A 15,760-nucleotide genomic window follows, 5' to 3' on the forward strand; every position below is an offset into this window, starting at 1 on the left:
TTCAAACCTTTCTGTAAGGCCAATTAATTCCTTTCCAGCACATTCTAATATTCCATTAGTATTACACTAATTCCAAAAGTAAAAAGATATATAAAAAGAAATTCTCATTCTGGTTTTATCCAACGTCCCTTCTTCCTGGTTACGGGTAATGTCAGTCCTTTCACCATTGTGTCCTGTCCATCAATCTGGTGTTCTAATATCTGAAGCTCTCAGGTCCCTTCTATGCCCCCTCTGCAGGTTTTCTTGTTCCTGTTTATACTTGCACACATACTTGTCCCTTGTTGGGTTCTTATGTAGTTTCTTCCCTTTCTTCTTGGGGAGTGAGTCTCCGGGGAATTCCATACAGTAGTATCCTCCATTTCCTTTCATCAGGTTGTCCCATTCCCCGCTAATCCACTCCCCTATGTTTAATTTATAATCCAAAAGGTAGTTGTTCCAAAAATAATCTTCAACTTGTTTCACAGTCCCACGAGCTAAAGACTTTCTTAACTCCAGAGTCTTGCAAATATTCTCCAAGTTCAATCTTCCAATGTTGCAGCTTTTGGTCGTGCGGGGTTTTGAGTCTCTGTATCTTTTAAGGTGCAGTCGCAACCTCTTCCATCTTCCTCTGCCCTTGGACTTGCCTTCAAATCGCGACTTCTGATTGGCTGCAGGAAGTTCCTGCAGCCAATCGGAAGCCACGGAAGCCCTGTTGGATTGTTCGGGTTCCAAAAGAACGTTCGCAAACCAGAACTATCACTTCCGGGTTTGCCGGGTTTGGGAGCCAAAACAGACGAGTTTCAGGGTGTTCGTGATCCAAGGTATGACTGTATTTTAAAACATGCAAAAGTTACAATACTGTAACAGATTAGAATGACACAAATTCACAATGGCTACCACCAGTTGCTGGGAGCCAGAAATATGGGGGGTGGGGCAGGGGAACACTCAGTACCTATTTATGGGTTTCAGACTGGTCACTGCCAGAAGACGACGCTGGACTCAAATGTGCTTTTGGCACATCCGATTTATTTTTGAAACGTTTAACCCACCAAGGTAGCTTTCAGAAAAGGAATTTATAAAACAAAACAAAAAAAATGCAAGTTGGAAAATAGCGCCGGGTCATGTTGCACTAAATAAATGCCAAAATAAGTTTCTGCAGATAAGATGGGAAACTACTGATATACTCTAGAATCACAGGAGAGATGTACCCTCACCATTCATAGTTTCATAAACTATGTCTACCCACAGTAATTTTTTTATATACCGTCTTTTTCGCCCTATAGGACGCACCTTTTCCCCCTATGGGAGAGGCACCGACCCCTCTCACTCTCCAGGCTTCGGACAGATATCCGCAAGCCTGGGGAGCCCAGTGGGAGTTCCTGCCGGGCTCCTGAGGCTTGCGGATAGCAGCCTGTTCTGGGGACTGGGGTCGGGGGGAAGCTCGGGCTTCCCCCGCCTCAGCCCAGTGCCTGGGGGGGAAATAATTTTTTTCTCCTTTATTCCCCCCCCCAAAAAAACCTAGGTGCACCCTATAGGGCGAAAAATACAGTATATTAGATACTCTGGAATTGCATGGTGAAGGTTAAAAATTAATACACTGATAAATACAACCTTAAAAACCCCAAATGCTCTAGCCTTTACCTTGGAAAAAGGAGGGTATTCGAAGACTTCTGGAGTTTGTAGTTCTCTCACGTACACCCAAACACACTGCTGCTGCTTATTTGTGGTTCTATGACAGCACCAGAGACCTACATAGTAGTCATCTTCTGAATCAGGCATAGATGTCTGACGACAACCAATTGGTCCATCAAACTTTATCTGTCAAGTAATTTCCAAGCCCTTGGTTCATTGTCTGCTATCAGCATCATGCTTACGGATCCATTATTTCCTTGAAGTTTCTTCCCTTCCCCTTTTTTTAAAAATTAAAAATAAGGCCTATTTCAAACAATGGAAAATAATTCCTGAGCTCGCTGCAATCATCGCACATTTCCTCAACTCAGAAAGAGCACAGCTTACCAAAGATGCAAAGACGATCAACGTGTAGATTCAATATTCATTTTCATTCAGACACAAAATCTAAATTACGTTTATTAGAGCCTTGCCATTTATTTTATCATTAGCATTCTGCCAGAGATTGGTTGGGAGGAATGATTTGATGAATTTGAAAACGCCATTGTTACATTTCCACGACTCCGCTAACGGATAATGGCACTTCCAGTTTCCAAATGGCTTTTAATCACTGTCACCCCCCCCCCAAGTTTTACAGCAGAGTTCCTCAAAGTAAACATCCTTACATCTAGGAATGTGTGTCATGTGACATACAAAGAAGGGCAAAAAAAAAGCCATATGATCTCCCTGAGCTAAGGAAACAGACACATTCCTTGTTCTGATTAAATTCATGGGTGGAAAAAACTTGAAAAGTCCATGTGGTCAGTAAGGATGCAAAACCCACCGTTAGAAATATTCAACGGAACCCTGGAGAGCTGGACCATAAAGAAGGCTGATCGCCGAAGAATTGATGCTTCTGAATTATGGTGCTGGAGGAGACTCTTGAGAGTCCCATGGACTGCAAGAAGATCAGATGTATCCATTCTTAAGGAAATCAGCCGAGTGCTCCCTGGAAGGACAGATCCTGAAGCTGAGGCTCCAATACTTTGGCCACCTCATGAGAAGAGAAGACTCCCTGGAAAAGACCCTGATGCTGGGAAAGATGGAGGGCACAAGGAGAAGGGGACGACAGAGGACGAAATGGTTGGAAAGTGTTCTCGAAGCTACCAGCATGAGTTTGACCAAACTGCGGGAGGCAGTGGAAGACAGCAGTGTCTGGCGTGCTCTGGTCCATGGGGTCATGAAAAGTCGGACACGACTAAACAACTAAACAACAAAAACAACTCACCCCAGTGCACTGACTTGGCCCTTTTTTGCTGCTGGTGAACTTATTGCCTTCCACAGAGGATAAAAATTGCTATGATGTCTGCAGAGGGAGCAGAATGTTCTGCTTCTCTCTTAGCTGGCTGGAAAATAAAAGTATTGTAAGCAGGGGGGAAACAGATAGCAGCCTTATTAGTCTATGGTCTAAGCATCTAAAAATGGGGTGGTTGTCCCCATTTGGGGTGAACAAATGCAGTCACCTATTGTTGTTGCTTTTGATAGCCTATGACCCTAATAAAATTATCAGCCTCTCTGGTCATCGGTAAGGAAAAGGTTTTCACTGAAAAAGCACCTTAATTATGGAGGAAATAGCCAAAAAGTGCAATATCCAGTTTGGGGCTATAGGTTTCACACCTTTTGCCCAAGAGGGCTCCAAACTGACAGAAAACAACCATAATGTATTGAAATAATTTTTGGGAGCATTACTGGGGGGAAACAGAGGACCTAGCAAAACCTGTAATTAATGCAAGTAAAAAAAGCTCTGTCTTTTTCTTTTTTTTAAGAGTTCACTTACGCATAAAATTGTTCAGAGAAACTGAATGGTGCTCTAAGAAACTAAAATGTTCCAAATTTAGCCTGCCAATCTGCACTAACCTGTGATCAATTATTTCTCTACTGCCGTGATATTCCTGGTGCAAAACAATAGTCTCCTCTCGTCATCTGTCAAGCCAGTTCCACAACTTGAGATCTACTGTGTGCAGGACACATGTGGCCTCTTCCCCAATAATTGGAGTTTTCTTTACCCGTAAGTAGGCTGAGCAAGTGGTTGTTTAAAGGAAGAGACTGGGAAGCAACAGAATGCATAACCGGGATGCACCCTCCAGAGAGTTACCGTATTTTCGCTCTATAGGACGCACTTCTTCCCCTCCAAAAATGAAGGGGAAATGTGTGTGCGTCCAATGGAGCGAATGCAAGCTCCTTGGCTTCAGCGATAGCAATGCAAAGCCTCCGAAGCGCAGAGGGAGCCATCCCTCTGCGCTCCGGAGTCTTCGCGTTGCTTTTCGCTGAAGCCTGGGGAGCTAGAGGGGTTGGTGCACACCGACCTCTCTCGCTCTCCAGGCTTCAGGGATAGCTACCTGAAAGCAGCGCTTCCCCCCACCACCAGCCCCACAAGCTTGGGGGACAGCGGGAAGGCAGCGCACCTCCTTTGAGCTGCTCCCCGACCTGGTCTTTGAGGCTTTTCCCCGAGAAGGGAGAAGGGACTGACTGGCCACGTCAGTCCCTTCTCCCTCCTCGTAGAAAAGCCCGCAGGAGCCGTGAGCTCCTTAAAGGGTGTGCAGCTCTTGTGGGCTTTTGCGGGAGATGGGGGAATTCCCTCACCTCCCGCAAAAGGACGCAAAAGCCAAGCGCTCTTTAAAGGGTGAGCGGCTTCTGCTAGCTTTTCTACGAGGTGGGGGAATTCCCACCTCCTGCAAAAGCACGGAGAAGGTCTGGGAGAAGCGCACAGGCTGCGCGCAGCCTATCCGCTGCTCCCAGAGCTGGGGGGGGGGGGAATCATATTTTTTCCCTTGATTTCCCCCTCTGAAAACTAGGTGTGCCCTATGGTCAGGTGCGCCCTATGGAGCGAAAAATACGGTAAATCCTGGGTACAGTGTAGAAGATTGAGCTTTGGTCAACCAACATATTAACTGAACACTGATACATTATCAACAGGCCTGTGAATTAAGGGCTAAGTTATTTAGTTGAGAGGAAAAGCTGTTTTGATTCTACACAGTGTGAACGTTAATACGGAATGAAGGAGAGTATTCACGACGGTGATGAACAACATCCTTTGTGGTTAACCTGAAAATCAGCACACTTCCTTCAGTATCATAAAGAGGGATTGGTAATCCAGAAATGCATATCAAACCAATTGACTAATTAGTTGGGGGAGCTAAGGATTCTCCTTGACAGCTCAGGCGTTTCCCAATGGCGTTGGAAAAGCATATGAAGGAAGCCGTAAGAGTATCAAAAGAAATCCAACTGGAGAGAGACCTGTTGGAAATGTAATGTAAAAGTGCTGTCTAAAATGTATAAAATATTATTGGAATGGGAGACAAAGGATGAGGAAGTAAAATCCTCAGTGATACACTGGGCAATAGATATTGGTCATTAAGTAGACATGGTCGCATGGGAACGATTGTGGAATATGGATATAAAAATTACAGCATGTTATGGTCCAAGAGAGAATTATATAAAAATGATATATTGATGGTATCTAACACGGAGTAAATTGGCAAAAGTGTATAAATCTAAATCAAATAAGTGTTGGAAATGTAAGGGGAAAGAAGGTTCTTTTTATCATATGCGGTGGTCTTGTAGTAAGGTTAAAGCTTACTGGGAAATGATATATAATGAATTGAAAAGGATGTTTCAAATAAGTTTTGTAAAATAAAATATATATAAAAAACCCAGAAGCTTTTCTTTTGGAAATTATAGGGACAGAACTACCTAAACTGTATAGAAACTTATTCGTGTATGCTACTACAGTGGCAAGAATGTAACTTGCCCCAAAATGGAAAGAAGCAGATGTCTCAGTAAAGGAAAAATGGATACAAAAACTTATGGAGTATGCTGAAATGGCAAAACTTACCGGAAGATTAAGAAATCAAGACAACAAACTTTTTATGAAAGAATGGAAATGGTTTATTGAATATTTACAGAAAGAGGGGGAAGGACGTCAAGTTTTGAAATGTTAAAATGATTGTAAAATTAGTGAAATGTACAAACATGAAAAGCATAAATAATTTTTATATTTTAAAAAATCCAGTCTATTCAGAATGCCTTGCTAAATTCACGCTTTGGAATTCCTCGCTGCTTTAAAGTAAAGCTACACAATTATATACCAGGTTTTAATTTCATCCAGTATTCAGATCTGTAACAGCTTTCTACAATAAAGGCCAAGTTTAATAAATAATAGTAATAGTAATAAGTGGCAGAACTGAAACAGTATATCAACGAAATGTCCAGAGTAGAATTTTCTGCGGATTCATTTAACCGGCAAAGCTTTTAAATATGACAGCAAGTTCCCTGGATTTCCTAGAAATCCAACATCTCTTTTCTACAATAAAGGCCAAGTTTAATAAATAATAGTAATAGTAATAAGTGGCAGAACTGAAACAGTATATCAACGAAATGTCCAGAGTAGAATTTTCTGCGGATTCATTTAACCGGCAAAGCTTTTAAATATGACAGCAAGTTCCCTGGATTTCCTAGAAATCCAACATCTCTTTTCAGAGTTTAAATACTGCAGTTTATACATTCAGGTAGATTCCGATTTACTTTCACAGATATTTTTTCCTTCGGATAAAAATGTGGTGTTAGAGGCAGCTCTTAAAGGTAAAGGTAAAGGGACCCCTGACCATTAAGTCCAGTCGTGTCCGACTCTGGGGTTGCGGCGCTCATCTCGCTTTATTGGCCGAGGGAGCCGGCGTACAGCTTCTGGGTCATGTGGCCAGCATGACTAAGCCGCATCTGGCAAACCAGAGAAGGCACGGAAACGCCGTTTACCTTCCCGCTGGAATGGTACCTATTTATCTACTTGCACTTTGACGTGCTTTCGAACTGCTAGGTTGGCAGGAGCAGAGACCGAGCAACGGGAGCTCACCCCATCGCTGGGATTCGAACTTCCGACCTTCTGACCGGCAAGTCCTAGGCTCTGTGGTTTAACCCACAGTGCCACCCACGTCCCATTGAGGCAGCTCTTATTGTATACTAAAAGGCTCCAAGGCGTGATTCCTAAACTGCGCTCTGGGACACACAACACAACAGGTAGGAGAATTGCTGTACTGAGCCTTGAAAAATCCATGATGCCATGCAAGATAATACCCACTTAAGAGGTTTTATTACAATCAAGTGGTACTATACATTTTGTTAAACGAAAAGGAAACAAAATGCAGGCATGTTTTCTGATCAACAGCGCAGTCGCCCATCGCCAATGTCATGGGCGGTAACGCCATGCTGAGGGAAGAAGCAAGGGCACCGTCAACAGAATTGCAACATGGCAGCCTGAATTACGGTTAACAGACTGGAGGGAATGCCAGAAGCATCACCACTGTGCAAAAAAACCCCCAAAAACCCAACGATGTCAAGGTTCAGGATAAAACTAAACCAGGCAAATGAGAAGAAGAGCATGCAATGTTAACCAAGTTATCCTACAGCCGCAAAATGCATGCAATGTTTGAGAATGTGTGTGTGTTTGCATTCACACACCATATGGAACATAAGGCTGAAGCAGTGTCTTCAGTTTTTATGTAGAAAGAAACTCTGTACATTGGGAGTTTGGGGGGAGACAAGTCTAAGGAAACAGAATTGTTTTTGCAAGATTGTGAAACTTAAGACTTAGGGATTGATAGCAACCTCAGCCACTAGAATAGGAAACCCAACATATTTGTTATTGCCACTTGTCGTATTTTATAGTTTCTATCCAAACACAGAAGTTTTCTCATTCATTCAACTTGTGCGGTTTACCCTCTTTTTAAAAAAGAAAGCAAGCCAGCCAAGTCTAGCTGCCACATTTCCTCTGCATAAGACTCATACAGAGGCTGTGTTCACATGCCACAGTAAACTGCAGGTCACATCAAACCCTAGTTTATGGTTTACCTTGAGCGGGTCAAACAAATGACAACCAGTAAGCCAGGAATCAAAGTTTGCTGCTGCTCACACTTAGGGAATGACTTCTGCGTTCAAAGTAAAGAATTAACTACGGTTTACTGTGATGTGCAAAACTGAGCCATCACTTTTATCTACAACCAGACAGACTCAGCGAGTGGGTATGAAGAAACCGGTCACAGTGCCTGCCCTTTATTAGAGGAAAACCAGGATTGTTCTAGCAGTATCACACACACAACCACAGCACTATGTTATCTAATAAGACATATTGCAAAAGGTGAATAATTCATAAGCAAGGAGCAGCTAACTATAAAACAGAGAAAAAGAGTATGTTTATCTTAAGAACAGGGCCTTGTATTACTCAGAGTTCTTTTAAGTTATAATTCGATTGATGACTTTGATTTTTCCTCTGCCCCTTAAAGTCCTTTTTGGGGGGAAGGGAGTACATTACAGCTCAATCATTCAACGTTCTAGCCAAGGCAACAAATGAATAAAGAAAACTACTGTATATATGTTTTCCAGGAATATCCCAACTATTTTCAGATGAAACTGAAGGAGTGCAGTTTCCCTAAATTATTTTGCATCAGACAACAGGTAAAGATGTACCTCTCCATCCAGAGTTTTGGTGAGGGGTGAAGTGTATGGCAATACTTTAATTCCTCTTCTGTTGCATGATTTATCTGTGATTGTTACTATTTTGATTTGCCCAAGTGTGCATGAAGTTTGGCCTTACCATTAGCCGGAAAAACACCAACAACATGGGTCAGGAGATGTTGCCAGCACTCCGCACATCAGCATTGGTGACCACAACCTGGAGGTGGTAGATGATTTTGTCTACCTGGGTTCCACCATAACAAGCAACCTCTCCATCGATGCTGAGCTGGAGAAAAGTGTTGGCAAGGCGACTATGGCCATGGCCCGTCTCTCCAAAAGGAAATGCAACGTTAACGTCCAATACCAAGAGGAAGGTCTACCAAGCTTGCACATTGAGCATGCTGCTTTATGGTAGTAAGATATGAGCAACTTACACCCATCAGAAGCATCAACTCAACACATTCCACATGTGCTGTGTCAGGAGGATTTTGAGCATCACATGGCAAGACACGAGTCCGAAACAAAGAGGTGCTCTCCCCCAAGCCCACATTCCCTGCGCGTTCACACTCCTGTCTCAGCAACCTCTACACTGGCTTGGTCATGTCCACGGAATGGAAGATGGCAGGATCCCCAAAGACGTGCTCTACAGGGAGCTGGCTTCAGGCACCAGGCCCATTAGTAGATGTCAGGAGCTTACCGGCTGCCGGCTTGAGAAAACAGCACACAAGAGTTCATTAACAGAAGATTTATTGCATACAAGCAATTAGCCTCCAACCGCTCTCTGTGAGCATCCATCACAATCAAGTTGACCCCTCTGAAGAATCCTTCCAGCTACTGCAGAATATCCTGAACCTCCTACCCTTACATTTCGAGGGTCGTCTTCTGTCTTGGACTTTTCCCATTTGTCTAGTCCTAGGACTGATGGGTTCAGCTACCTCCTCTTCCGGTGAGGAAATGCTCTCCCTCCCTGGTGCCGTGAGTGACTGTGATTCCTCAAAGAGGAATCTCATCTGGCTCTCATCCAGCCCGCCTTTCCTGAGCTGCTAAGCCTCATTCCTGCCAGGTTCAGAGGGAGGATGAGGCGTCAGCCCACTGGTTCCAGCTGTCTGAGAAATCTGCAAGTCTCTCTGTTCTCCTTCTGCCTGCCTGCCTGCCTTCTATCTCAGGATGTCCTTCTTGGTTTTGGGCTGTTATGTCCATGACAGTAGACCAACTCTGTTACAAGGATTTCTGCAAACGTGTCATGAAGACTATTAACATCAACCCTGCCGTGTGGGAATCCCTAGCAGATGACTGGGAATCCCTGGAAACATGCGGTCAGGTCAGCAGTGCCAGAGGAGAAATGCCCATTGGGAGAAGCGCCCTGGTGCATCTGCAGCAGCACAAGTGGATGCCTTCATCTTCCCCAGCTGCAACAAAACATGTCTCTCCCACATCAGTCTCTACAGCAACAGCAGGAGCTGTAACTCTCCAATGGTTTGATTTTACCCCAAAGGCACATTCTTCCATTGTCCCGCAAGACAGACAGATGCCATCCAGTTACTAAAGGGATGTTGTTTAATTTTTTCTTGTTAATTGTCATCGTAAGGTCTCCTTTGTGCCACCCTCATAACCTTGGGTGAAGCGTGCATCACAACTACCTCCAAATAAATCTCAAGACTGTAAAGTTGGCAGGGACCCTGAGTGTCATCTAGTCCGACCCCCCGCAATGCAGGAATCCCAACTCAAGCATCCCTGACAGACGGCCACCCGGCCTCTGCTTAAAAACCTCCAAGGAAGGAGAGACCACAACAAAAGAGAGTCCACTACAGTTCAAATAAAAACTGGAATATAGAGCAATCCACAATTCAACAGATAAGATCAAAATATTAGTATAAAAACCCAGAACAATTACAAAAATAATTTTACACCTGCTTCCTGAACATGCACAAATTCTATCAGAATACTTTTCAGATAGTTCCCCGCCCCTCCCCTCCGGCTCAGAGCATATTTGCAACATTCATAAGAACCACACAGAGAATTACCGAACTCAGTACTTTCAAGTAGCCCTAAATAAAGAGATGGTGGGAGTACAATTGAAGTTTTGCATACTTTATGTGAATGATTCATGGTGATGGTGAGGATTGTTATGGGGGGAGGAGTGTCTCAAACATTTCCCCACATCTCCCTTTCTGAAACAATAAATCTCTCGGTTTACTTATCACATTTGCATCCTGCCTGTCTTCTACAACATCAACTCAAGGTAGCAGACAGCACTCCTATCCAAACACTGATGAGATTAAGGCTGCATTCACATAGAAGTTTATTCAGTTTCCCCAACATTTCTCTAACTCTTAATTTCCGCAAAATATTTGCACTTTCCCATGACATGACAATCACTTCCAGAAATCCAGCAGAATATTGGGGAAGTATAGTGTGGATTTCTGTGTTAATTGCTTCCGGGGGAGAGGACCACATCTGCAGCCCCCTTAACCCAGAAAATGTGAAGAGTAAGGTGACAGAATTTGGGGTGGTATCCCAGCATACAGTTCTTTCCTGCTGTTTTCGTGAGTGACTCATGAAGGAATATTACATGTGCAGAAAGGGGGGGGACGACGACAGCAATGTTGTTCAATGACGTTTGCTGTTCTGCTACACTATGCCCATTGGTGTGAATGAAATTTAGTGCGACATATCAGTCAAAAAGTCACAGTTTCATAACACAACAGGCACTGCTTTCTGAAAAGAACATTGGAAAACAGGACATACATGTACCCTGGACTTTTTGCATGCACATCAGATAGATGCTCTACCACTTTCCGTGTGAACTGATCATAAACAAAACTTACACCGATTGCATCAGCAAGCAATATTAAATGGTGGAGTGGGCAAGCAAGGTCTGTAAGCATTACGGTGATGGGAAAGAAGAACATAATACTGAGAAATAATGGCTGGAGGAGCAAATAAATAAGGTGCTTCCAGGCGTCTGCTTACTTGCACAAATATGTTATGCCTCACTTTCTAAATACTGTACTTTTCCGTGTATAAAACTAGGCTTTTTTCTTTAATAATTATGCTAAAAAGTGGAGGTTGTCTTAAACATGGATAGTGCATAGGGTGGACGTTTGATTGGTTGCTGCCTTGGCTGTCAACGGCTATTGGGCGTGTTATTGGTATGTCTGATTTAGGTTTTACAGACTACCCTTAATTCCTCTCCTTCTGCTACTAAAATGATGGTTACCAGAAGCTGTGCCACCGTAGTGAAAAACCAACTTTCAGAAGAGACTGCCCAACCGCCTCTGCAGTTTAGGATCTTTATGGCAAGAAATCTATGAAGCACTTGCCTGGAGGTCAGTCAAACCTGCTACTCAGATAAAGGCTTCAGTGTTCAAATGCAGGGTTCAAATCAAATCACCGTGAATGCATCTGGAGCAAACTGTTAAGATATTTGGGGGGCAGGCACAAAGAGAGAGAGAGAGAGAGAGAGAGAGAGAGCGCGACGGAGACAGACAGAAGGGGAGAGGATAGGAAATAAATTCTTGGCACCCTCTGGTGTTCTATTCATGCAAAATGTGTGCAGCACACATGTTCACTGACAGCCATGTAGGTATTTTAACAAGGAGCTTATCCCAGCAAACGCACTTAAGATTAGGCAGATAATTTCTTCATGTTTGCCTTGTTGCTTCCGCCCACCTCCCTTGTTCCTTTGTTGAATAATAATAATAAATTGCTCGGTGCACCCTCTAATGAAATGTGCTACACATGCCTTTGGCAGCATCCGACTCACTCATTCCATCAGCGCAAGGATTACTGCCAGCACAGCAAATCCCACCCCCCTCCACATCCCACATAATCTATTCTAAGGGATACCCCAATCCTCTGGAACAGGTCTGAGAAGGGTGGGGCACAAACAGGGAGCGAGGGAGGAGAGTTCTACTGCACAAGAAGTAATCCTTTTGCTGATGGAACGAGTTAGCTGGATACTGCTCAGTTACTTTGGCCATAAGTTCTGCAGTTCACAATTCAGTTTAGACTGCTCAGTGTCACCTTTGCCCTTTCCTATTCTGTAAGATCACTGCCTGAGTCCCAATCCCAAGTTCCAAATGAGGAATGGTGGCTGGCTAAGAGTTTGGGCCTTTTCGGTGGTGGCCCCTCAGTTATGGAATGTCTTCTCCAGAGAAGACCACCTGGCTCTGACTGTTGTATTACTGGCACCAGACACAGAGCTTTTTACTGTGCTATGGGTCCAACGTTATTTTAGCTTTGCAATGGGTTTAGCTTCTGTGCTGTCCCTTGGTGTTTTTTTAATTTTCTCTTGCTCTAACAAACCCAGTTTGTTTGATCTTTTAGCTGCAGGGTTTCCTGTGTTTCAGCTGCATTTTATGCACTTACGGTTTATAACGTTGCTATTCACCCTCACCCACAACCCGGAGAACTGCCAGCAATGGGCAGCTGATAAATTAAATGAGTAATAAATAAAATTTGGCTCCCTTCCCTTTTACACCAGTGTGAAGGCCTTGGGCAGAATGTATGGATTATGCATTAACTGCCCTTGATCTTCCTTCGTTCCTTTTGGAAGGGGGAAAAAAGGGCAGCGCGAGGCGAGGCTCGTACGTCACGCCTGAACTTTGGTTGCATCACTGATGGTTTGGAGAGGCTGTTGACGCATCTGGGTGTATCTGACGGCCTACGCAGCAGGTAAAAGCTTCCCTCCTCCCATGGCAAATCCAATCACGTCTCCCTAGAAAATCATCTTGACACAAATGCACACAGCATAATCGAATTAAGCTGCGCAGAAACCAGAACGGTTTGAATGCAAAGTGGAAAGATACTTGACCGGCACCTCTTCTTCAAAGGGCTTCACGACTGTGCCAATTGCCCAGCTGCAAGAACAGAAGTCACGATCAAGTCTTTATCTTATTTAACACGGCACCATCAGATGAGCAACAAGGGGAACAGCAGAAGAGGCGTTGTAGAATTCCTACGAATTATCACATCTCTCTCTCGTTTGAGCTGAACATCTTAGTTTTATCAATCCTGATGGGCCTTCGTGCACGGGGAAAGCTTAGCCACAGCAGATCCACACACTAGAATCTTCCAGGCTGGACCAGTGAAATGAACTCTACACAAGGCTCACCTTGAAGAGCCCCACATGAGCTGGTGGTTTTTATTGGGCATCTATCTATATATAATTATTGCGAACTATGGGGTACTGGTGTTTCGTTATACAGTGGTACCTCGCAAGACGAAAGAGTTTTTCATTTTTTGAGTTGCTTCGCAAGATGAATTTCCCTATGGGCTTGCTTCGCAAGATGAAAACGTCTTGCAAGTTTGTTTCCTTTGTCTTGCAAGTTTGTTTCCTTTTTCTTAAAACCGTGCATTCAGGGGGTGCAGTTGCGACTTGACTTCGAGGAGCAACTCATAGCACGCGGTGTGGTAGCCTTTTTTGAGGTTTTTGAAGGCTTTGGTGATTTTTGAAGCTTTTCCAAAATCCGTGCTTCGCAAGACGAAAAAATCGCAAGATGAAAAAACTCGCAGAACGAATTAATTTCATCTTGCGAGGTACCACTGTACGTAAATAAAAAATGAAAACTGAATCCAGATCACATGGATATAGTACACACATCCACAAAGCTGCAAGGTTGGTTTAAAACTGAATTAGCTTTAAGCTCAGAGCAGGACTACATTATAACGGCACGCTGCAAACATTGCATGCAATGGAAACATCTCAACGGCCAAAAGATAACAGCAAATCACATGAATCCAGATACATTCCTTGATGTGTCTGTGTTCATAGGATATATGTGGGCATTTGGCTACTTTATGGGGGCTTAAAGTTGAGTCAAATATCTTACAGAAATATTGTAAAATTAATGAGCTTTAGAAAAATGGTGGAATGAATATATATGGCTTTGGCAGAAATGTTATAAGGAACTAGGTACAGATAGATTGTTAATGTATTAAAGAAAAAAAAATAAGGTTAGAATATGTTAAGATTAATTACAGGACAGAAAACAGAGGAAGATGGAAAGGAATTGCTGAAACAGTTATTTAAAGTGGAATACAAAAAGGGAGGCATGAGGAAGTCAATAAAACGAATGAAAGCTAAGATTGAAAATATTGGAAGTGTTTTTAATTGTTTTTGTTTTGTTTATTCAATGTTTTATGTAGTGTTTTTGTTTTTGTATTGTATTATATTGATTTGTTTTAATTTTCTTTCTTTCTTTTTGTAATCTTTAAACTTAATAAATATTATTAAAAAAAATAAAGTTGAGTCAAATATCAGTAAATGCAATTTACCGTAAATCCTAAATTCACCAGGCCCCAGTGAACCCTTTCCTCACTGCCCAAGATACTGCTTGTCAAGGGAAACCCAAAAAGCTAGCTTCACAGCTGCCTTCTGTAACCTAGGACCCTCCAGATGTTCTGAATTGCAATTCCGACCAGCATCAACCAGGGCTGATGGGAACTGAGGTCTAACACATCTGGAAGACACAAAGTTGGGGAGGTTTGCCTTGCACACAGCCTCGTACTTACAGGTTGAGCAGACCAAGAGCACCCTGACCGCCATTTCGCAGAACAGCTTCAGCTTCTGCTGCACTCGGGAAGCAATGGCCGGAATGAGGATCTCAGCCGGAACGTAGAACTGAATCGAATAGGTAATGAAAATCCCAAAAGAGTAGAGAATCTTGACCATATGGTACAACCTGTTGGAGGAAGAGAGAAAGCCACACGTTTGGACAAAACTCACACTGGTCAGAAGGATACGATGAACAAGTCTGCTTCAAGGAAAAGGTGTAATTTCACAAAGCATAGTCTAAGCACCTGCCCAAGCATTTACTTGAAGGATCACCTCACTACAAATCTGCCCATTTGACCGCTAAGAACTGTGCAACTGGCACTTTTACAAATGACACATAATGCTCATTTGCACTCGCAAGAAATCAATCTTTTAGCGTTTTAATGTGTTGGAAGACGCTGAGAGTGGGTGGGGCAACCCAGTCAGATGGACGACATATAAATTATTTTTATTTTTACACTTTGGAACTCCCTGCCCATTGGTATTAGGAAGGTTCCTGCCTTCAAGGTATTGTTTTCACCGGCTGCTAAGAACTTTTTTGGTCTAGCAAGCGTACCCAGGCATGTACAGTGGTACCTCAGGTTACAGACGCTTCAGGTTACAGACGCTTCAGGTTACAGCCTCCGCTAACCCAGAAATAGTACCTCGGGTTAAGAACTTTGCTTCAGGATGAGAACAGAAATCACACGGTGGCGGCGTGGTGGCAGCGGGAGGCCCCATTAGCAAGGGGTGGGTGCTTCAGGTTAAGAACAGTTTCAGGTTAAGTACAGACCTCCGGAACGAATTAAGAGAGCATGCTCTGGTCCATGGGGTTACGAAGAGTCAGACACGACTAAACGACTAAACAACAACAACAGGCTGCTATGATGTAAGTCATGGGCCCCGCCTGCTAGCCTGCTCCCTAAAATATCACTGGTTTGCTTATTTCTATATACAGGGTGCCTACATTCTGCATGGATTGGTTGCATGGCAACATGTGCAAATGGCTTTAGATACCTATCAGGTCCATAAATTACCATATAGCATATATTCAACACAAAAACAGTGCCAATTTGTTGTTGACGAAGGACAGCTGGACATATAAAGGGCCCCTTTACCTTTAGTAGA

General features: G+C 43.4%; 1 protein-coding gene across 4 annotated transcripts in view; it reads right to left on the minus strand.

Moving 5' to 3' along the window:
* SLC36A4 (solute carrier family 36 member 4) overlaps positions 1-15,760 on the minus strand; it is a 101,305-nt gene that overhangs the window by 39,262 nt on the left and 46,283 nt on the right. For all 4 annotated transcript variants that reach the window (XR_013838252.1, XM_079973888.1, XM_079973889.1 and 1 more), the window contains exon 10: positions 14,611-14,780. Coding sequence is in view for 3 of the 4 variants with exons in the window: in XM_079973888.1 (XP_079830014.1) it covers positions 14,611-14,780 (170 nt within the window). In the remaining variant the exon portion in view is untranslated. The remainder of the gene's footprint in view (positions 1-14,610; positions 14,781-15,760) is intronic.

The sequence above is a fragment of the Podarcis cretensis genome (assembly GCF_951804945.1).
Source record: "Podarcis cretensis genome assembly, chromosome: 4".
NCBI classification, from domain to species: Eukaryota; Metazoa; Chordata; class Lepidosauria; order Squamata; family Lacertidae; genus Podarcis; species Podarcis cretensis.